Source organism: Sciurus carolinensis, chromosome 2 (assembly GCF_902686445.1).
Source record: "Sciurus carolinensis chromosome 2, mSciCar1.2, whole genome shotgun sequence".
Lineage (NCBI taxonomy): Eukaryota > Metazoa > Chordata > Mammalia > Rodentia > Sciuridae > Sciurus > Sciurus carolinensis.
The window spans coordinates 117,690,456-117,714,152 of record NC_062214.1 but is presented as its reverse complement, the minus strand read 5'-3'; the positions used below and the strand labels follow the sequence as shown (position 1 = coordinate 117,714,152).

Sequence of the window (23,697 nt, the reverse complement as noted above, 5' to 3'; positions counted from 1 at the left end):
AGAACTAAAACAACTACCATAAGCAACAACAAAACTCAGATTTTTAATTTTTTTAACAAGACATGTGAAGCTGAAGTGTATATATGCGTTTCTGGCTATCCAAAGATTCTGGTTGATTCCATTTTCTCCTGTGTTTATTCCTATACATTCTTGGTCTATTGGATACAATTTCCACTAAGAATCCTTAGAGATCCTAGAGTTACCAGATGAAATACATGATAGCCAGTTAAATGTGGATTTTATAGGTAAGCAGCAAATAACATTTAGTATGTCTTCAATATTTCATGGGACACACTTAAATACTAAATGTTATCTCATTTATCTGAAGTTCACATTCTGCATAAGCTGAGCATTTTATATTTTTACTTTATAAATCTGGCAACCCTGTGGATGCATGGGCTAGATTAGACAACTGGAGCCTTGGCTATTGATTGTGAGCTAAGTACCCCTGATGGGACCCCCTATCATCCCAAGTACCTGCAGAGAAGCTGCTACTTGATTTTCTATGCCAAACTCTCACTTTTGCCATTTTTGCCTATATGTCTTTAGGGTTTCTTTTGTTTGGTGTTAGGAATGAGAAGAACAGGCTTTAAAATAGCATACCTGCATGAGAGTGAACACACACACACTTCAGTTCTTAAATTCTGAATGGTAGAAGCAATGCCAGTTAAGCTCTTATACTTCCAGGCAGTAAGCCCGTGGCAGGTGTAATATATTATATTTTGGAGTACTTTTCCACCATGTGGGCGACACGAGTGCCTGTCTCCCTTAGAAACCTGGGCAGGTGGCCTGAGCTCCTGGGTACTTGTCTGGCCTGGTTTACGAGAAAATTCCACTCTCATTCCAGTTAAATCTGGCTGACTTTCACCTGCCTCTCCAGAGACTGACCTTCAAATCTCTCTCCTGAGGTTCATTTTGTCAGGCTTAAATAAAGGGCTCTGTCAGTGATTGAGTCAAGGCACAAGTGAAAGAGCAGGGAGCTTGTAAAGTTTTCAGTCAAATCAACTAATATTTAAATATGCCACATGAAGAATGTAGTTTTTCATCTAGTGCTTTGTATATTCACTGTGTTTGAAGCAGGAGATTTTTTCTCACTATAAAGCTAACCTAGTTTTAAGTAGAACTTATAAATAAAACTTTGGGCACAGCCATTATTACTTATAGAAAAGGATATTGAATAATTCCTAAGTAACTGAAAAATAGAGAAAGGTGGAATTAGCACTTGTATTTTAACCATTTACACTGAAACATTTCATCATATTCTCTTTAAATTTGTAAAGCAGGGTTGAAACCCCTTTTGTTCTCCTCCTTTGCCCACTTCCTTTGCTGCTTTCCCCAGAGCTGGTTAACTCTTCCAGCATTTGTGTGCAGCTAGGGTCTTGCAGAACTGCACGGGATCATTTGCCGTCTACCTGTAAAAGTGTTCCTGATTGTGGAGAGCATGGGTCTGGTAAACCCGTACAGGTGCTACCACTGTGTGTGTATTTACAGTTTTAAAAATACGCCAGTTCTGTCTTTTCCTCTCTATTTCTTCTTTACTTACCTCATTATCTCAGAACTCTCTGAAACAATGGAACTCTCTGAGATAATGGAAAATGTAGGTGATGATGGACATTCTTAATCTTAAATTTCACCATTACATTTGAAGTTCAGAATACCCTGAATCTGATTCCCTCCTCTTCTGAATTAGCTAGGAGGGTTTCTTTTTTCTTTTTGAAATCAAGAATAAGGTTAAGTTTTATCAAGATGTTTTTGTATCATTCTGTATCATTTTCAGATACAGTATTTTTGTTAGTATATTAATATGACAGATATCATCAATAAATTTGCAGAGAATATGTATTTCTTGAATTCTTAGAAATGACCCTGCATAGTTACATGGTTGGTTTGTTTTCATGAACTGCTGAATTAGATTTGCTGATTTTAGGTCTTTTTCTTTTCTTTTATTGTTGATTTTAATTTATTTACATTCTAGAAAGAGATCATAGTCCACATGGCCATAGTTCTTTGAAAAATTTTTGAGAGGTTTTCTTTTATGAATCATTATTTTTTTTGAAAATACATCTCTGGTACCTGTAAAGGATGTGTCTTGTTGACTTATTAAGTTCTAAGAGACGGACACACACACACACACACACACACACACACACACACACATATTATAATTATGTCAGATGCTATGGTTTTATTTGCTTGGTTTATCATTTCTTATAGATGTGTATTATTTATCTCCTAGCATTTCAATTATTAATTTGTTGTTAAATTTTGGCCAACTTTTATTTTAAGACCATGATGTTAGCCACATTCAGTTTCATGATTATAACCACTACCTAACTTAAGAAATAAAACATTACAAATACATTTGAAGCTCTCTGTGTGACTTCACCTTCCCCTTACATGAAACTGTTATTAATCCCATGCACATATAAAATCCCCCCAAAATATATAGTATGATTTCCATGTGTTATAAAAATCTATAGTCATAATTCACGTTGTCTTTTTTTTTTTTTTTTAATCTGGTATTGAACTCAGGGGCACTCAACCACTGAGCCACATCCCCAGCCCTATTTTATATTTTATTTAGACAGGGTCTCACTGAGTTGCTTAGTGCCTCGCTTTTGCTGAGGCTGGTTTTGAACTCACAATCCTCCTGCCTTAACCTCCTGAGCCACAGGAATTATAGGTGTGCTCCACTGCACCTGGCCACATTGTCTTAATGATAAGTAAAAATTGTCTTTTATATGTTTATTAACCATTTGGAGTTCTTCCATGAACTTACTGTCTTTTCCTCCATCTTTCTGTTGGTTGCTTTTCTTACCAACTTCTGGAATGTGTTTATTCTGGATTCTCATTTTTTGTTGGTCTAACACTTTGCATATGTCTTGGTACTCAACCACTGAGCCACATCCCCAGCCTGTTTTAGTTTTTGAGACAGGGTCTTACTAAGTTGCTCAGGGTCTTGATAAGTTGCTGAGGCTGGCCTCAAACTTGCAATCCTCCTGCGTTAGTCCTCCAGAGCTGCTGGGATTACAGGCATGTACCACTGTGCCTGGCCTTAATGCCGTCTTTTGACATATTTTTGATCATTTTAATAGAACTGAATTTTTAAAAATGTTTTCCTTTGTTTTTAAAATATGTCTTGTTTAAAAATCTTTGTACACTAGTGTCTTAAAGATATTCTTAATATACTTTCAGTGGTTTTTCTGCTGTATTCTTCACATTTAGGTTTTTAATCTCTGGAAATGTTCTTGTGTATGGTTTGAATATTTTTCTTGAAGTTGTATTTTTAGGAACAGTCTACTCTCTCCCTACAAATGTCAGCACAGTCGCAGATCACATGTCAAGTTTCCTGTGCTTATTTTATTAACATACTTACTTTTCTGTTCTTAGTCCTTGGTCTGTTTTGCTATCCCTGTATCAATGCCACCTTTTCTTGTCTCTTGCTGTGTTTTTAGTTAATTATTCAGTATCTTTTATTCAGAAATTGTTTGTGCCAGTTTATCCAGCTCTTTAGCTTTACATTTCAGTGACTATGTTTCAAATATTTCAAACATTTACATTTCCCTCCTATTGTTTCTTCTTATTCCTTTTTTGTGTGATATTGTCATTATTGCTTATAATGGTTATTATTTTTTCATTTATCTTGATAACGATTTTGAACATAACTAAAATATTCCCAATATTTTAGTATTTAAAATTGGTATTCAATGGTTTTTGTGTTTCAGCTGGCTCTGTTGCCTCTCTTGACAGGTTTCTTCATGTTTTAGAAATTTTGATCTGAAGCCTCATGATCTATAGGATTATTTATTTTTGCAATTTTTTTACCTGGTCTTGGAAGACTTCCAGGTCAGAAATTGGTCTTACAATGGTGTTTTGGGTCGTCTCATTTGAGTTATTGGTGTGGATGTTGCCTACCCAATCAGGGATGGAACTGAATTTGAGATGTGAAGTTTGGTCTTAACCCTTGTCTGTATCCTCCTGTTCAGGCCTCCAGGACATAGTTTGTCAACTTGTTCCAGCTTCCCTTTACCATCCAGGAGCCATAGGTAGCTCAATCCCTTTTCTTTTCTTTTTTATTCATTTTTAAATATTCTTTTTAGTTGTATACAACAGTGTAATGTATTTTGACATATCATATATACATGGAGTGCAACTTCCCATTCTTGTGTCATACGTGGTGTGGAGTTACTGGTTGCATGTTTGTATGTGAACATAGGAAAGTTATGTCTGATTCATTCTGTCTTTCCCATTCCCATTCTCTCTCCCTTCCCCCCACCTATTGTGAGTTAGCATCTGCATATTGGAAAGAATCTTAGGCATTGGTTTTTCTGGATTGGCTTATTTCACTTAGCAGGATAGTCTCCAGTTCCATTCATTTACAGGCAAGTGCCATGATTTCATTCTTCTTTACTCCCTTTTCTAAGCAGCAAGCATGTCCTTGGTTTCCTGCCCCACCTGGGTGCTCTGGGTCCCTGTCACTCTAGTAATTTAACTCCAGGCATCCTACCTGCCTGCATGCCTCTGGAATTGGGGCAGAGCAGGTCCAGAGCTCCAGGCCCTGAGCATTATTTGTTGTCCCATTTCTGTTTCTCCAACGTGTTACATTTTGTTTTGTTACTCAGTTTTGACATTTTTTTCTTGCTTTGTATTTTAGATTTCATTGCTATGTTGGCTTGGAAGTATACTAACAAATATGAACCTCTTAACACTGGAAGTCCTTTGGGTCACTTTTTAACTTTTTGAAAATGTGGTTGGAAATACTGTACTGTTCTAATTTTTCTCAGCTGGTTACCATATTCACACTAATCCACCTTTCAAGTGAAAGAAAAGTGGTGGTCTCACAACTTTGGCTGATTCTCATCTCTCCCCAACCCAGACCCTCCCACCCCAGACCAAACCCTTCAAGGGGTTGCTGTGGCACTTGATACCAGGTTGCCTTTAAATATGAAGTATTGTGACTGCCACCTAGTGACAGGAATCGGGTACTTTCAGTTGTTTCCTACATTCTATTCTAAAGTAAATGTGTGACTTTCCAGAAGTTGTTTCTTGATCATTAATTTGTTGACTATGATTTTTAAAACTACAGAAAATAGGAGCAAAAGGACAAAATGAAAAGGCAAGTTAGCCAAGGATTGGCAGGTAGAATTTGACTTAATGACTGTTTTCTCCATGGCAATCTGTCCATCAAATGGTCCCAGGCTCTGAATACTTACTTTTGGAACAGAGGTAAAAGTTCACGGGACACAGCCATGAATTTATTTACCTTTGTACCTGTTTTATATCATCATTCTAGGACATAAAGACCTAATTACTATTTTGAATTCATTTTTCAAAATATTGAACAATGCAAATATGTCGATTTCACCCTTTATCATCTTCTCTTTGACCCATTTTCTCTATATTATTTGGTGAGATGCCATCCCATTTATCTCAAGTCTCCAAAGTGCTGTGTGCCTCTAAATAGTACACTTGGCTAGAAACTTACTATATGCATTCATCAGCCATAACTACAATGATGCTGTGTAATAAACCATGCTAAAATTTAATAGCTTTCAGTAAGAAGGATTTCTTTGTATGAGTGTAAAGAATCAACAGTGCTTCAGTTGAGTTTGGGCTCTTCCAGACTGTGCTTGACTGCTCACTCTGGGTAAGGTGTAGGTTTGCACATCTTTCTCTCTGGGACCCAGGCAGTGTGTAGTTAAGTAGCTACACAGGATGTGTTCTTCTTCTGTGAAATAGCAGGAGTAGAGGAGGCAAGACAAACCATGCAATAAAATTTAAACTCCTTTCACATCATTGCAGCTCACAAAGCAAGTATGATAGCCAAGGCAAAAGCCATAGGAAGTATTCTACCTTAGCAGTGCTCCAGTCTTTCACACCTATATATAAAGTAATTAGATGAAATCAGTTTTTTTTTTTTTTAAGAAAACAAAGACTTCATAAGTTAACATTAGAGTATAAATACTGAAAGCTTCTTAGGCATTTCAAAGAGGTATGCCCTGAGAAGACTTTTGAGTTAGACATGGGTGCTGTTCATTTTTATGTACTGAATACTTTGTTCAGTACCTGGCAGAATGAAAGAGACTACCAGTTATGGAGAGTGTCTTAGTGTGTTCAGGCTGCTGTAACAAAATGGCACAAACTGGGAGTTTTTAAACAACAATAATTTTGGTTCTTGTAGTCCTAGAGACTGGGAAATTCATGATCAAAATGCAAACCGATTCAGTATCTGGTGAGGGCCCATTTCCTTGTTCATTAGTGACATGTCCCTAGTAGATGAAAGATCTCTGTTGTGTCTTCACATGGTAGAAGGAATGAGCTAGCTTCTGAAGTCTCCTGTAAAGACACTAATCTCATTCATGATATCTTTGCTTGTGTGACCTAATCACCTCCCAAAGACCCCACCTCCTAATTCTGTCACCTTGGAGGTTAGGATTTTAACATATGAATCAGGGATGCTTAAGCATTTAGACCATAACAATAAGAAAGTAGTGAACTTGGAGATGGAATTTCCCCCCATCTTCTAATATTGGAATTTTTATATTTCTGCCAAGAAAATCCTAAATGTTCTTGAACAAGAAGTGATGTTGACAGTTATAATTCCTAAATTCATGGGATTTCTTCCAGCTGTTGTGTTTTTCAGACATAAAAACTGTCCCACTTTCTGTACACATATAAAACAATATAATAGTTAACTCATGAATTATTCATTTAACGTCTACATGGCCTCTTCATTTTTGAAGAGTCATATGGACTCTCCGCTCAAAATCATTGAGATTCTGAGATTGACCAGGCAAGTATACACACACACACACACAAAATGTATGAAAAGGTTTATTATTCACATAATAAGACTTCTGGGGAGAGTAGGACAGGCCTCCAAAGCTGGCCCTAAAAGTGACAAGGGAGAGCAAGAGCACAAGACTGACTTGGGGTTTTCGTGTTGTGCAGAGAGAAAGCCTTGCTGAGGGTCCACACTTGTGGGCAGTGGCTTGCATGACTCGACCCTGCCAGTGATAAGGGCTTGCTTATCATGTTGTCCAGACGTGTGGCCCAGGAGAAGAGAGAAGTTTAAAAGCTGTCAGCAGCCAAACATCAAAAAATGGAGTTAAATTCCCCACCATATTTAGTATACCATACCTCAGATTGTTGAAGGACTACCAATAAAAGGTGTTGCAACTACATTAGATTTTCTGCTTCTGGTTTCACTGACTTTGAATCCTTCAATATTTATGACAGGCATAAAGGTAGCCACATCCTTTCTAAATCATAGAGTTACTGTGGTCTTCATTGTGGATGGATATTTGATGCACCAAGACCAGGCTTCCCAAGCTCATTAAATACAAGAGCTCAAATTTGATATTACTCTTAGATTTTGGAGCAAGTGGTTTGTGAGTTTGCCTTTCACAATGGTGACCATTCGTCAATATTAAAGATAGTTAAGAGCAAGTGTCTGTGTTCATTCATGGATGAATTTGTTTAACTTGTATTCATCCATTAGTAATTAGCACACTTCCCTGAAATCTTTCATGTGCCAGCTTTGGCATATATTTGTGATACTTTTACTATTATTTAATTTGTTATTTTAATCAAATTTTTTTCTTAAATAAAATGAAAGTTATTTTAAAGGACTTATTCTCAAACCGTACTGTGTTATTTTGGTACTTAGGGAGCTTGTTATAACACCTGGGGTTTCTGAGTCAACAGGTCTGGGGCAGGGATGAGGATTTGCATTTCTAAATAACTGCAGATGATGCTGATGTTTCTGGTTCAGGGACCAAACTGATCTACACTGTCTTAAAGTAGTGATACTCGTAAAGTCATGTGTTTTCTGTGCTAGTTTGATTTTTGTTTTACTTTAGTGAACAATAAAATAAATATTCAACTGTTCAACTATCAAAGTCTAGATATCCATTACTAAAAAAAAAAAAAAAAAAAAAAAAGAGAGCTTTCTGACATGGACGTATAACTTTGCAAGCACTGAGTATTCTTTAATCATAATCCTGAGGAAGGATCCTTTCGTCTTAAGATTGAAGTTTGAATAACTTGAAAACAACATGGGGCAGGGGTCAGGACAATGACAAGACAGGCAACACAAATCAGAATCCATGGGTAGGAATAAAGCTGTGGTTCTAATACCCAACCATGTGCATGTTCTGTGTTTGCCAGAGTTGCGTGAGTATGTGATGGGGAGAGTCTAGCATATATGAGTAAGAGAAAGAGTAAATAAATAAAATCAAAATTAATCACTGTGAGTCTAGGCCTGGAAGTCTCTTTGAGAAGGTGAGCAAATTTTAACCTCATAACTTGATGGTACTAGACATAACTGTCCTGTTGACCCCAGGATCCTCAAACCATGAGATTACAAATACACAATTTCCCTTTTAAAAAATTATGGAACCAGTCACTTTGGTACATACTTGTGGTCCCAGTGACTTTGGTGGCTCAGGCAGGAGAATTGCAAATCCAAGACCAGCCCCAGCACCTTTGTGAGACCCTGTCTAAAAATTAAAAAGTAAAAAGGACTGGAGATGTGGCTCAGTGGTAAAGTGCCCCTGGGTTCAACCCCCATTATAAGTAGATGAATAAATGTATGTATGTTTTAGAAAAGTCTTCCCAAGTTTATAATTGATTCTAGTGTTTGGATAAAGCTAGCAACTTCTAACTTTCTAGGGATTTTGAGTTGTTTGTACCTGATGTTTCCCAACCTAAGGAACAGCAACAACAAACACATAATCAAAAGCAAACAGAAAGTCTGCAGAGTAAAAGGCACAGGTTCTTCTGGCATGAATATCGTCATTGGCACTTAACTGCCTGGGCTTTGGGGAAAGTTGTTCAACCTAAGCACCTCGGTTTCCTCCTCTGCCAATTGAGCCTTGACATGACAGGGCTTGCCAAGGAAATTTGATGTGATGATAGCCTGAGTTAGTGTGTGTGAAGTTCTTAGAACTGTTTTTGAGAAACAGTGCTCAGTATTATGCCCTGCACTCATATATAACAGACACAGTCACTTGATCAGTGGCGAGGTGCAGCGATGGCAGATCCATACCTTCCATGTCAGTGAAATAATTTTTAATTCCACTTTTGGCAGGTTGGAGGACACAAACCAGACCTCTGGCAGAAAGGATGTTTTGATATTGTATACTGATCACAAAGGAAAGTTTGTGTACCACGAAAGGAAGGGACCAATATATTAAGTACTTGACTAGAAAGAACTTTATTTTCTATGAAGGGAGTTCTCTATTTTTTCCCAAAAATGTTGAATTCTGTATTTATTAAGGACCTATCTCAGCCTTCTCTTTTTTTGTGGGTTAGATCACTCTAATTCATTCACTAAGTTCCCCTGGGACCTAGGTGACTTAAAAGGGATCTGCCCTTTTCAAGCCCTTAGGTGCAAAATCTCTTTCTCTTTTTCACAGGTTTATAGAGTCCTGGAGCTACTGGATACCAGGGTCAAGTACTCTTTTTAACAAATACAGATACCGTTGGCCTTGAATTCACATCTCTGTCTCACCATCCTCATCCCTCAGTTTTGCCTTGCATGACTCTAAGGCATCTGCAAACCTAAAAATGCAAGGGAAGAGGACTGCCCTTAGCACACCTTTAGAAACCCCAGCTTAACCTTGACTCATAGACCTTATTCTGAAACCCTTATCTTCTTTTACATCCCCTCGTGAGCCCTAAAAATGAACTGTCCCTTAGTGCAGGCTCTGACATCCTCTGCCTGCCGCCCAGGGATTCTATTTTATCATGCTTGTTGGGAGAGGGCGTTTTCCTGCTACCTGTAACAGTGTTACTGTTGGCAAAAACATTTGTTTAAGGAGGCGATGAAGCATGCCTGGCTGGGTGTTGGCTTTGCAATTATCTCCTTCGTCAATGTGTTAATGCATTAGTCATAAGTCTGTCACACCCTTATATTTGTAATTTACACAGAACGAATGATTTCAAAATACAGTCTGCATATTTTCTGTTTGGAAGATAGATGTTATTCCCAAGGGGCTTCGATTCTGTAAGATGTGTGTTTTAACTAGTCTCTCTTTGACTACTTTGTAGAAGCTTGCAATTGATTAGGGTTTAGATATTTATCATCAAATGGGTTAAGATTTGCTATTTACATAAGACTCAAACTTCATAAATTGTTCTATGCTTCTTATTTCATCAACCTAGAGATTCTCTTGTGCCTATATAATATTCTGTATTTGATGTATGAGAAAACTAACATACCTTTGTAAAAGAAAAGCAATTTTTTTATATTTTAATGTTAGATATGGAGATACTTATATGAAACTTATAAGGTTAAATTTCGTTCTTTGAATACCCACGTAAGACCATATTGCTTCAACACAACCCAGTTCAATATCTCTTTTCCCAGAGTCATCTTTCTCCAGACTTATTACTTGCCTTCCTTTATAGTTTTTGTCATTTATAAGTGCCTAGAATTAGTGGGTTAGTGAACTTGCTGTTACTGTAACAAAACAACTGTGTTGATTAACTTAAAAGAGGAAAGGCTTATTCTGGCTCACAGTTTAGGAGATCTTAGTGCATGACTTATTGGCCCCATTGCTCTGGACCTGTGATGGCACATTATGTCATGATGGGAGTATGTAGCAGAGAAGGCCCATTCACCTCATGACCAGAACATGAAAAAAGGGAAGAGGAGGTTGGATTCCCACCCTCTCTTTTGGGGTCTTGCTCCCTGGACCTAAGACCTCCCCGTAGGTCCCACCTCTTAAAAGTTCCACCCCCTCCTAATGTCACCATTCTGGGGACCAAGTCTGTATCACATGGGACTTTAGGGAACACCCAGGATCTAAACAACAGGAGTTAGGATTTGGGGGTTTGTAGGTATGAGTATCTCCAACTTTATTAGAAAATGTCAAGCATTTTGCTTAGGGACCATACTGGTTTGCACTTCTGTTACAAGTGTGTAAGAGTTCTCAGTGCTCTGTGTCTTCACCAATACTTATGTTTTTCAGACTTTAAACACAACTGGCACTCAACATCTGGAGGTTCTGCATCTACACCTCAACCAGTATTGGATTGCAAATATTACAAAAAGAATTGCCTCTGTACTGAACATAGGCAGACTCTTTCCTGTCATTTTTCCATAAACAATATGATATGCCAACTCTTTACATGGCTTTTACATTTTATCAGGTATTGTAAGTAATTGAAGGATGACTTAAGGTATGTGGGAGGATTGTGTAGATTATATGCAATTACTTTGCCATTTTATGTAAGGGCTTTAACATTGATACTATTGTTTACCAGTGACAAGTTCTGCTTCCTCAGGTGTTGAAATATAACATCAGAGAAGCATACCAAGGCAAGCATATTAAACAGGTTTTATTTAAAGGTAATAATACAAATGTCTCCCAGGAGGGAGAAGGGGCCATGGCTGATGTGAGCACAAGAAGTGGGCACACCCTACATCTTTTATAGGTTAGGATCTTGTTTGTTCTGTTCTTCCCACCCCCCACCCCATCTCTCCTTCTCGACTAGGCCCAGGAGTTGTTGGTGACATAGCAAAAAGGTGAGCAGCAGATGGCAGGGGAGGGTCAAAGTGATTCAGCCAGGTAAGGGCCTACGGGGCATTGATTTGCAGCTCCCTGCCTGTAATCCTTGACAAGGGCAAGTAAATTTGGTTATCAGTGGGCTCCAGAGATCCTTGACATTCCATTTTCCCAGGGGCAGTCTCCAACTTCCAGAGGCAGATGGCTTTCATGGCCTCCATTTCCTCGTTTTGACCCGATCCCCTATTTCTACACTAACTGCCTGTCTCCAATTGTGGCTTTAACATCTGCAGACTTTGTTTTATGGGAGGGTCCTGGAAAACCAATCCTGCATGGATACCAAGGGATGACCATATTCCTGGTTACTACTGAGAAAGAGAGAGAGAGAGAGAAGGAGAGAGAGAGAGTATGTGTGTGTGTGTTTATATATATTTTATATGGATGTCTTTCATAGTACCTGTGGATTTTTAAAAACATGGTCTCCATTTTCTTCATGGTCCTGTAGAATTGATTTATATCTTTGAACTACACATTGGTTGATTATGTGTTTCAATGAGTTTCTCCCACTCCATGGTTTGTCTTTGTTATGTTGTATTTTGAGGTAAAAAAAGTTTTTTTAACATTTTAATGTAGTCATTCTACCAGGTTTTTCTTCCTTTTACTTATAGTGCTTTTTTGTGTCTTAAAAAACCTCTTCCTAGCCTAAGGTTATAAAAATATTCTATATTATAGTATAAAATAGTTACAGTTTTGCTTTTTAGTGGTTAGCTCTTAATTGACTTGGACTAGATCATCATATAGCTTAAGTTGGGATTCAGTTTCATGTTTTTTCATAAGAATGCCCATTTTTCCCAGCCCATAGATTCTGAAATACCAGTCTTTGTGTAAGGAAGGCATCTTCAGTGCTAGTTCTGCCACAACGTAAGTGACCATGAATTCATGGTACCTTTTTATCTAACTAGTCTATCTACCCCTGTGTCAGTCCCACAGCTCCTGACATTGTAATTAATAAAAATTCTTATTAAATAAGTTATATAGTGTTAATCTATGTTTTCAAGAGTTTCTTGACTCTTACTGGCAATTTATGCTTTTATTCTTCCATATACATTTTAGCATCAGCTCCTTAGGTTCAAACACAACAAAAGCCCTCAAATTTTAAATCAATAGATAACTTTAGGAAAGTTAGCACCTTACAGTACTGAGTACTATAAATAAAAACCAGCTTACTCACTGACTATCTTTCTGCCTATCTTTCTTGGTGAAATATTTTAATAATGTTACTATTTTTTTAATCTGAAGACTTTACATATTTTTGTTAATTTTTTTCCCTAAATACTTTGTATTTCCAGAGATAGTATAAGTGTTATCTTTTAGATTAAATCATTTGTTGCTAGTATAAGAGTTTTTGTATATTTTTGTTGATACATAATAACTCTGTTAAACTCACACATTTGAAGTATAATGTTTGTGCTAAATTTTAAAAAAAAATTAGCTTACTGTAGACTTTTTTGTTTTGATGTACAGTACTTTGAATTTTAACACATGTGTGGATGTATGTAATCGCTGCCATAAACAGGATAGGGAATGGGTTTATCATCCCCTAAAATTCCTTCGTCAGAGCCCCTCCAATCTTCATCCTGTGCAACTGCTGCTCTGATCTATTCTTTGTTCCTCTAGTTTCGTGTTTTGCAGATGTCATATACATGGAGTTAGGCAGTGGTTGACTTTCTGAGACCCACTTATTTTACTTTATACAGTGACTTTGAGATTCATCCGTGTTAATGCGTACATTCCTTTTTATTGGTGAATAGTGTTCCATTCTGCAGACATATCAAAGTTTATCTATTCATCCATCAAATTAAGTATGTTATTATTATTTTTTGACTCTGCAAATTACGCTAGTTCCTTGGATGAACTACTTAACCTCTTGTGCTTCTGTTTCTTCATCTGTAGTGGTGATAATAATAGTACCTACCTAATAGGTTAATATATGGATGAAAAATGTTAACACACATGAAGTAGTCAGTCTTCCATATTTGTGGGTTCCCCATCTGTGCATTCAATCAACCACAAATAATATTTGAAGAAATAAAATTGTGTCTATAGTATGTGAAGGTATTTTTCTTTCCATTTTCCCTTAATGCAGTATAATAACTATTTACATAACATTTTCCTTGTATTTAGTATTATAAGTAATCTAGAGATGAATTAAAGTATGTGGAAGGATGTGCATAGATTATGTGACATTTTATATAAGACTTGAGCATCTGTGGATTTTGGTATCCTTGAGGGGTCCTGAATCAGTGCTGTATGCACACTTACAGAGTACACAGCCAATTATTATTTTTGTCTCCAATGTTAACAAAGATTTTGAGGTGGAAAAGAACTTGACAGATTCAAGGACTAGCCAGTGCCCTGGAGTGTAATGTTCAAGGAGGAGCAGGAGTAGTAGAGGACAGGGAGAGGAGGCATGCAGGAACCAGATGGGAAGAGCCTCGTGGGCTGCTGCAAGGAGCTTTGGTTGGATTACAGGTGCAGTGGAAAGCTGGGGATGAGACATAAGCTGGTTCACATTTTTAATAGATTACTCTGACTGATGTGAGGACACTCCGTCATGGTATTGTTAAGAGCCAGAGCAGGCTGCCTCCTAGAAGGCATGGCAGCCGTCTAGGGAGGAGTGGTGGGGTGATTATAGTGGTGGTTGTGGGAGGCAGCTGACAAGTGTTTTGAGGAATGGTGTGGATGTAGAACCCAGAGCTGACCCATTCACAGCCTGGCGGAGTGCCTTCCCCACAGGAGCACCAGTGTGGCTGGTCGTGATTGCTGACAGCAACACACCTGGCCCGGTGGAACTTTAGCCTTCTTGTCTTGCTTTATTAAGTCCATGTAGAGAAACTGTCTTTTGCACATTTTTAAATGAAGGATGAACTTCTTTCCTACTCGTACAATTCCTGAATACATTTGTTAAAAAAAAAAAAAAAAAAGAAAAACTGGCTTATTCCATAAGAATACATCCTCGCAGCACTTTGCTTTGTGGTTCTCTGTAGCATGTGCAGTTCTGTGGCCCCACATGCTCAACTGCTCTCCTAGGAGTACAAATAAAGTTGCCTTGGCTGCTTCATCTGTAGCCTGCAGAGTTTTAGTGGTTGGCTGGAGTTCCCATGTGCACTGGGGACTTATTGTTGGAATAAATATTATTAGACGCAGATGAAAATTGGACCAGAAATTTATTTTTGTCCTCCTTTCAACCTCGATTTGCTCTAGAATCGCTCATTCAAATGACAAAAAGTCTTAACTTCCTTAGAGATTTGAAGACTGAAACCAGCCCTGGGTGCTTACTTAGTTTTGTATTCAAAACAAGGAAAATGGAGATTTTTCTTTTTTGGAAACAGAGTTAAAAATAGAGTTCTGTGATCTCACATAGAAAGTTTCCTTTCATTTCCTGCTCTTAACACATCTATGTTTGTTCTCTGTGGGGGCCCTAGCTTCCAACTCCTCCTTAAAGGCAAACACCTGAGCAGGTTTTTATCTAGAGCACACTCATCTTGCTTTTTTCTTTTCTTTTCTTTTTCTTTTTTTTAACCCTATCCTATCTGCTTAATTTGGGACTTTTAATGATTCAGAGTTTTTCAAAGGAAGGAATCTCTCTTTTACTCAGGGCTACTTGTTGTATCTGGGCCCAAAGGCTAACATTTCTCCTCAGGTTAATGTCACTTGTGGCTTCTATTTTCTCAGCCTATTTGTAGAAAGGCCTCTGGGACCTAGGAGATGCTCACTTGAACTTTGTGCCTCATTCTGTGCTTCTTTGTAACCTGGCTTCTTTTGTGATCTTACAGAATACCAAGCTGCTATTTTACACTTGAAGAGGGAACACAAAGAAGAAATTGAAAACCTGCAGGTATATCTCTTTGATTCTACTGAACTGGTTATCTGATATTTAGTTTTGTCATGTGCTGAAGTAAATATTCCTCTGGTGTTGAAGTATTAACTAATCAGTATCTGTAGCTTGTACATACTAGTGGACATGAGGCTTATCCTGGGGATGTAAGTCTTGACTCTGTGTTCAATAGAATCCAGTTCTTAAATTTTTTTGGGGGGGGGGAAGAAACATAAGACTTTGATTTGATTAGAAAAATAACTTTTAAAGCAGGAAAGAAGAATATTTAGACTTCCAATGTATGAAGTGTTTTAGAAGTTACTTTTCCTATGCATGGTGTAGATTATTGTCACTGGTCTTGCTCCCAAGGTTGTGTTCATGTCCACCTGTCTCTTAGCACACCCCTGCAGTGTGATGTCTGCAGATTAAGGCCTTTGAGGAAGAGGAGCTAGTAGGAGGAAGAGTTGTGTGAGCCATTCTTTATCCACAGGAAGTGCTGGGAAGTTGCCATCCCCATCCTTACTTGTAAAACCCAGAATAACACAGGAATCATTTCCCTTATCTTGCCATCTAATTCTCATGTCCTATTGTTGGCTTTTGCTTGTGTTGCTTATAGCAGGAAATTCAGAATGTTAGCTTCAAGTAACTCAATAGTGAATCAGACCTGCAGTCTTGTCTATTGATGTCTGGGGTAACCCCATACTTCAGGAAGGAATAATAGCAAAATTTAAATAAGACTCCATGCTTATTTGATGCTAACTCATTGCTTGCTAATTTAATGAATTCATGGATCATATATTCTTTTTTTTTTTTTTCAATTTATTTTTATGGACAAATGGAAATTGTATATATGTGTGGTATGCAACATGTTGTAAAATATGTATTATTGTAGAGTGACTACAATTGAGTTCATTAACATACGTATTAATTCATATGTGTAATTTATTTGTGATGACATTACTTACACTCTACTCTCTTAGCAATTTTGAAGTAGAAAATACATTGTTATTAACCATAACCATGGTTAGTTACCACAGTAGATCTCTTAGACTCATTCCTCATATCTAATTGAAATTTTGTGTCCTTTGACCAACTTCTCCCTTCTTTTTCCATCTCTCGTTTCCCATCCCTTGGTATACAATATTCTATTCTGTTCAGCTTTCTAAATGAGACAGTGCAGTTTTGGTCTTTTTGTGCTTCATTAATTTCACTTTGTCCGATGTCTTCCAGTTTCTTCCATTCTATTGCAAATGACAGAATCTCCTCTTTTTAAAGACCGCATTGTATTCCATTGTGTCTGTATACCACTTTTTATTTATCCTCTCATCCACTGATAGACACATAGGTTGATATTATATCTTGGCTTTTGTGACTAATACTGCAATGAGAAAAAGAGTGCATATATCTCTTGGAAATAGTGATTTCATTTCCTTTAGATATATACCCAGTAGTGGGGTTGATGGATCATATGGTAGATCAGCTTTTAATAATGGCTTTACTAGTTTACATTCCCATCAGCGGTGTGCAAGGGTTCCCTTTTCTCTACATTCTTGTCAACACTTGTTCTTTCACCTTTTTTTTTTTTTTTAGTATTAATTATTCTGACAGGTATGAAGTGATATCTCATTGTGGTTTTCATTTGCATTTCCCTGAGTAGTGACAATGAGCATATTTTCATATACCTGCTGACCCTTTGTATATATTCTTTGAGAAATGTCTATTAGTTTCTTTGCTCATTTTTCAATCAGCTCTCTTGTTTCCTTGTCTTAAGTTACTTGAGTTCTTTATACATTTTGTGGTCAGTTTCTAGGTGAATTGCAATAGTCTAATTTTCAGTAAACAATAATGTCTTTATAAAATACTTGGGGTAGTATTCTGGATTATATTGAAGTCATTACAAGTAGCAAAAAAATTAAAAAAATAAATAAAAATAAGTAGCACGGTATATGAATTAACCAACCCAGACAGATTTAAGTAGTTGAGAAGGAGGCACTAGTCCATTTCACAAAGAAACAAGAGAGTTGAAAAGTACCTGTCTCCTGGGGAGAAAGGCCCTCTTCTCCTTTGCTGCAGAATGCTCTACAGAGACCTTCTTTCTTTTTCTTTGTTCTGGTGTGGAATAGATTCTCGGCTATATTAGGATTTGAAGTTGATGGGTGATAATTTAAGATGCAGATTTGTAAAGAGGCTAGGTTTAGAAGTGATTCTATAAACAGAAGGTCTATTAGCAGTCAAGTATAAGAGTTGATACTAGTTTTCCCCAAATTGTAGATCCAGCCCACTCAGGATTGGGACTGCTAAATAATAGTCACAGTGGAGTAAATGTTTACACTTTTTGAGTTCTTACTCGGTGGTAGTCATTGTTCTAAACACATTACTTGTATTATCTCATGTCATCCCTGCAAATGATCTTTCATCTCAAACTCAAAGAAAATGTTCCTATGTTAGTCAACTTTCTATCACTGTAACAAATACCTGAGAAAATAAAATTTAAAAGGAGGAAAGGTTTATTTTGGTTCATGGTTTGAGAGGTTTCAGTCTGTGGTCACTTGGCCTCATTGCTTTGTGCCCGTTGCTTTGTGTCTGTGGCAGCATAGTCTATCATGATGGAGCTAGTGGCAGAGGAGTCTTTTCACTTAATGGCATCTGGGAAGCAAAGAGAGAAGCAGGAAGAGGCTGAGGTCCTGATAGACCCTTCAAGAGCACACCCCCAGTGTCCCAACTTCTTCTACTAGCCCTACCTCCTAAAGGTTCCACCAGCTCCCAGTAGTGTGAAAGGCTGGGGACCAAGCCTTTATCATATGGGCCTTTGGGTGACATTCCAGATCCAAACTGTGGCAGTAGAAATGGGAAAGAGATGAGTAAATGGAAGAAAAAGAAAGTATTTGTGATCATGATCTCCATTTAAATATGAGTTAGACTAAGGCAGTCTTCCACTCTGTGGATTGGTGGAGAAGTTGTTCAGTTCATCCAACAGCAAAATGGAAACCTTACTACCTAAAATATTTTGATTGGATGGTTAACTATCAACCCACAGTCTGAAAGTTTAGTAAGTGGGGGAACCTAGAGTGTTTAATCTCATATATGCCCTGCAGCCGATATTCATTGAGTGCTGCAGAAAGGGCACAGGGCTTGGTCCTGGGACTGGCTTTCGAAATGTATAGCAAATTACATACCTGTTCCCCATAGAGCTCAGCAGCAAAAATTTATTGGTGGTTCGAATCGATCCTTTTCTGCCATCTTATCTTTTTGCAAATTCAATGCACTTGACCAAATTTTCAAATTTCTAGTGGGAAAGTGGTGGCAGATCAAGAATTTTCCATGACTTCAATATCATGTCATTTATAATGTAACCACAGTAATGTTCTTTAATTTTTTTTTTTCAAGTGTGCCCTTCATTTAGCAAACTCTGCCTTAAGTTTATGGTTGCTTCCTGATACTCAGCATTCATTTGTTTTGTTTTTCAATTTTGGATAATTCTGTGTTTCTTATTTCATTTTTGGAAAGGTTGCATTCTATGTTTAATAGTTCTTTGCAGTTTCTTATCTGAAGTTTTTGCATGGGATAGCCATTGCACAGCAAGTTCATGATTATTGGGTAGAAACAGGAATCAGACCTATTGAAGTTTGCAATAAAACTCATTCTTTGACAGTACAAATAGTTACTTCTTTGAGGTTTAGGAGCTAGGATTTGAAAATCACTGTTAGATCTTTTCTAGCTGATCTCTCTCCATACTGTAGTATGAAGACTAGGTGGCATATTATTTTATGCTCTATGACAATGTGGAAAATAAACTTGAGTTTTGGAGTTCAGACTCCTTGTCTGTGACCTTGGGAATTAATCAGTTTGTCTGAGATTTAGTGTTCTTATTTTTTGGCAACTGTCTAATAATAATAATCATGTTGGTGGTGATGATAGCTCCCTCCTAGGGATGTTCAGTGTGATGTTCTCAGTGGTACTGGTTCTGTAGCACGTACTAAGTAAATGTTATTTCTCATGCCTTCTCTGTTCAAATCTCTTTATAATTAGGCAACAGTGCTTCTCAAGCTTTTTGGGTGGAGGCCTTCTTTGGGACCTTGGACTTACTTTTAGGGACAATCTTCCCACCCGCCTCTTCCATAATTGTTTTTCTGCCTCTGTTCTCTATACTGGGTTGATCTGAACCAGGATCTCCCAAAGGTCATTCTATAGAACAATGATCCTTTGAAATGCTCCTTCACAAAAAGGTTCCATAGTCAAATAAGTTTGAGAACTATCTGGCATTCCCTCATAAGGGCTTTACCATGTGGAGAAGAACGGAAATAGAAAAAATTATAGTTAGTTTTTTGCCCCCCAGAAACCCATTTAAAAAAATACTCTATGTTGATTTACATAATGCTATCATCTCAATGTATAATCTACTTCCTGAGTACAAGTTAAATTCTCTGAGTAGTTTCATTTTTCTTTGCATGATCTAAAGGTCCTGCTATTAACCTGCTAATAAGAAGTACCTTGGAGGGAACAGTGATTTTGTTTTTCTGTATGTGTCCTTTATAGTACCTAGCAAAGCTGTTAGTCCACCAACGGCACACAAGTATTTCTTGGTTGAAAAATAATAGTGCCTAACTTACCAAATCCCTATTGTGTGCCCAACTTCTGATCTAGACAGTTATCAGTGCTATTATAAAGAGTAACTAAAGAAATACAAGCAAAGTAATAGCTTTGTCCCCATTTTCCAGATAATCAAAGCAGATTGTGAGTTGGCAAAAGTTTTAGAGTAGTGAGTTGGGAACCTGAATTTGGTCTAAATCAGGGTTAACACCCTTTCCATTAAGCGATATGGTATTAACAGAACCTAAGATTTAGAATCAGAAGATCTGATTTCTTCTCATGGTTGGCACTAGGAATATTGTTAATTTGAGGCAATACTTTGGGTTCGGTTTACTGATTTCTAAAGTGAGGGATTAGGACATATAATCTCTAATTGCTTCTTTGAATGTTACGATTAACCATGTTTAAAAAAAAAAAAAATCAATAGTAACAACAACAACAAAACCCCAAAGTCTGATTTATCTACCCATTATAGGTAAAGTTTAGAATTTCATAACTCAGTATCTAAATCCCTATTATTTTCTTTTCCTTTTTTCAAAAAAACATCTATCTACTTCTAGAGCCTCTCCTTTCTAAACAGTAGGTCCATCTCAATTCTGCTCACGTCTGTGGAACACCATATTCAGGATTTTGGCTATGTACTGAATGGAATACTCCAGTCTCTGGTATCTTATCAAAAGTGCCACTCATTAGAGAGATACAGTTCTTAGAGTGGTTAATGACCCTTCTGTAGGGGGTCCTGTTCTTCCTTATGATAGGAGGGAAGTATTAGAAGGGGGTGGATAGAACTTTAGCTCGCTACTTCCTTGGTTTTTAAAGGTGGAGGAGTAAAAAGAATGCATGCCCTTTTGTCTGCCTTGTGAGGAACTAAATAATTTAAGAATATTTGTTTTTGCCCAGAACTTTAAGCACTTTGGAAGTAGGTGCCATGAAAATGACAGACTGTTTTATCTGTTTTTAACTGATATTCTTTGGGTTGTGGGACCCGCCAACACTGACATTTCCTTTACGGGAACCATTTTCGTTTACCCCATTCATCACACACACAGTTCCTAACTGAAGGCAAACGTCACTGGCCTCTGGCAGCCCCTGCTCATTGTGCAACACAGTCACATTTATGGTAACTCCCACGGCAAAATGATTCAGGCACGGTTGCCAAGTAGAAAATTAACTTGGGTTGTACCTTGTCCCCGGAAGAACCAAACGACAAGTTGTCCTCCATTATGAGAAACCTGCAGACATCCTTACTGTCCTGTCTCCAACCCAGTCCTCTGGTCCCTTTCTAGTAGTCTACACACTGCTGTTGGAACAAAATCAAGTACAGACCATATTTGAATTGGGATAGCTAAGTTTATAAAGGCATAAATCCTGAGCCTTTTTCATGTGTTATATTTGTCATTATCAACTCAACACATTTAAATCTCTTAATTCCTGGAGAATACTGTGAGGGAAAGGGAGTAATTTGTAGACTATTAAGCAAAACTTTCACAAAGATGAAGATTTTATAAAACCTTCCTGGTTTTCCAAGTGTTCATCTTAAGTTTATCTCATTACTGAGACGCCAAAAGAAGGGGGAGAAGCTGAGAAATGTGAGTTAGATAGAATTAAATGTCACTGGCATTGACACTTCACTTAGCCTACCTAGAAGTCTGGAGGTACATTCGGATTTGAATTTTGATGAGAACCATGGAACAGTTAATTCCCTCTCTGACCTAGCAGGTAGGTGCCCTTTATCTCAGCCTTTATGACGCTGCCTTACCCCACATAATTTAGATATTATGTCAAGCTGTGCTCACTGACAGAGGGAGGCAGGAGGCAGAGTGAAGAATACATTCCTCACTCACTTGTATCTTGGAGGCTGATAGTAGCGTCTTACTTCTCCTTCAAGTGCCATGAGCTTCGGTCTTAGCTGCATTCCAAAACTGTTTCTGCTCTAAAGACGAATTTCCAAAAATAAATTTCATATGTATAATTCTACTTTTTATAGTTTATCTCTTATAAGTAGTAACACTAATTGAGCACCTGTCAGATATGAGATGTGTTAGGAATAAAATGTCATTTAATACTGGTAATGACAATAACAATAGCAGTTACAGTTTATTGCATATCAGTCTATGCCAGGTACCACACTTAGAATATACCATGGATTATTTTATTTAATACTCACATAGATTTTGTACTCAGAGGATTTACTGTTTAGTTGGAAAAACAGAATTTATACCATCAAGGCTAAGGACAACAGACAGCTTAAACTAAGAGCCTAATATTACTCAGAGAAATGAAATTAAAGATTATGTGTTAGCATTTTTAAATTATGTTCTTTCAGTGCTGTTGGCTTATTTATGATCTTGAATCTCAACTAAGAGATTTCTGAAATTTTCTGATTGCCATAAATGGATGGCAGTTTCTTCTGCTGTCTGTGGAAGCTGCTAGAGCTGACTGTGTGATATAGTTGTTTGTTTTATCTTAATATAAAATATGAAATTACCCTTATCTGATATAAAGATACATAAAAATAAAGTATTGAGGAATGTTTATTGTATGGCTATGTAGTTCTGTGTGATAGGTAATCTGGTTATTTTCCAAATACTTTAGAAGCCATTTTGCAATCTCACCACTGGGGGTCAGCTTGACACTTTTTCTCCTAAAACACCAAGTAAATTTTTTTTTTTTTAAACAGTTAAAGCAGCACTCCAGTTTTATGCTAAGAGTTTTGGTTTTAAACCCATGAGAAAATGACAGCAAAAAAACCCTTCCATATTAGTTTTCACAGAAAAACATACACAGAAAAGTATATATGCCTGTGTGCATGTGAGTCTACACGTCTGAGTGTATGTGTACATGTTTATATATGTGTGCATACTCCTATGAGTATATGTATGTGTGGGTAAGTAAATATATATACACATACCCACATATACACATATATGCACATATACTTAGTCTACTTACAGAAGCAATGCATCCCTGTGTTTATGGCAATATATGTATATATTCTACATGATAAAAGATAAAGGACCACCTAAACAATGACTTAGAAAATTGATCATGTGTTTCGTTTGAGAATAAAATTATCAGAAGAAAGAGGTCTATCAATGATTCATTGAGTGGATTTTAACTAAGTACCTGGTAGGCATAGGCACTGTGTAGGATGCTGGAGGGAGCAGAGCAGACATGGCCCCAACTCCCTTGAAGCTTGTAATGCAGTCAGAGAGACAGATGTTGATAAAAGAATCACTTAAATAAACTTGGTGTTATGGAGATACTCTTAATGGGTATAATTTAAATTTGGTGGTCCAGTAAGGATACTCTTAGGGAGTGCCATTCAAGTGGAAGCCTGTGGAGTAAAGAGAAGCTTGACTTCTTTGAAGGACCTCAGGGAGGCCTGGGTAGCCAGAGCACAGTGACTGACAAGCAGGAGAAAGGTTGGAAGTGATGTTCTGGCATAGCATTTTTCAAACTTTTTGTAGTGCAATTAAGAATAGGAAGTGCATTTTACATTGACACCTAGATTGTGTGTGTATGTGTATGTGTGCATGCATATGCACAAGAGACAGAGGGGAGATTTTTATTAAACCAAACTTAGTATATGTGATGTATGTGTGATATGCAAATTCTCCTAAGGAAATGTTAGTGATATAGCACAGATTGTTTTACTAATTTGTTATCCCACTAATTGTGGCCTATAGTTTGAGAACACTGTAGTAGAGGAAGGCA

General features: G+C 37.4%; 1 protein-coding gene across 3 annotated transcripts in view; it reads left to right on the top strand.

Annotated features, from left to right (window-relative positions):
• The window catches only part of Fmn1 (formin 1), a 364,027-nt gene that overhangs the window by 107,708 nt on the left and 232,622 nt on the right, over window positions 1-23,697 (top strand). For all 3 annotated transcript variants that reach the window (XM_047540773.1, XM_047540776.1, XM_047540774.1), the window contains one exon: window positions 15,350-15,411. In XM_047540773.1, the coding sequence (XP_047396729.1) occupies window positions 15,350-15,411 (62 nt within the window). The remainder of the gene's footprint in view (window positions 1-15,349; window positions 15,412-23,697) is intronic.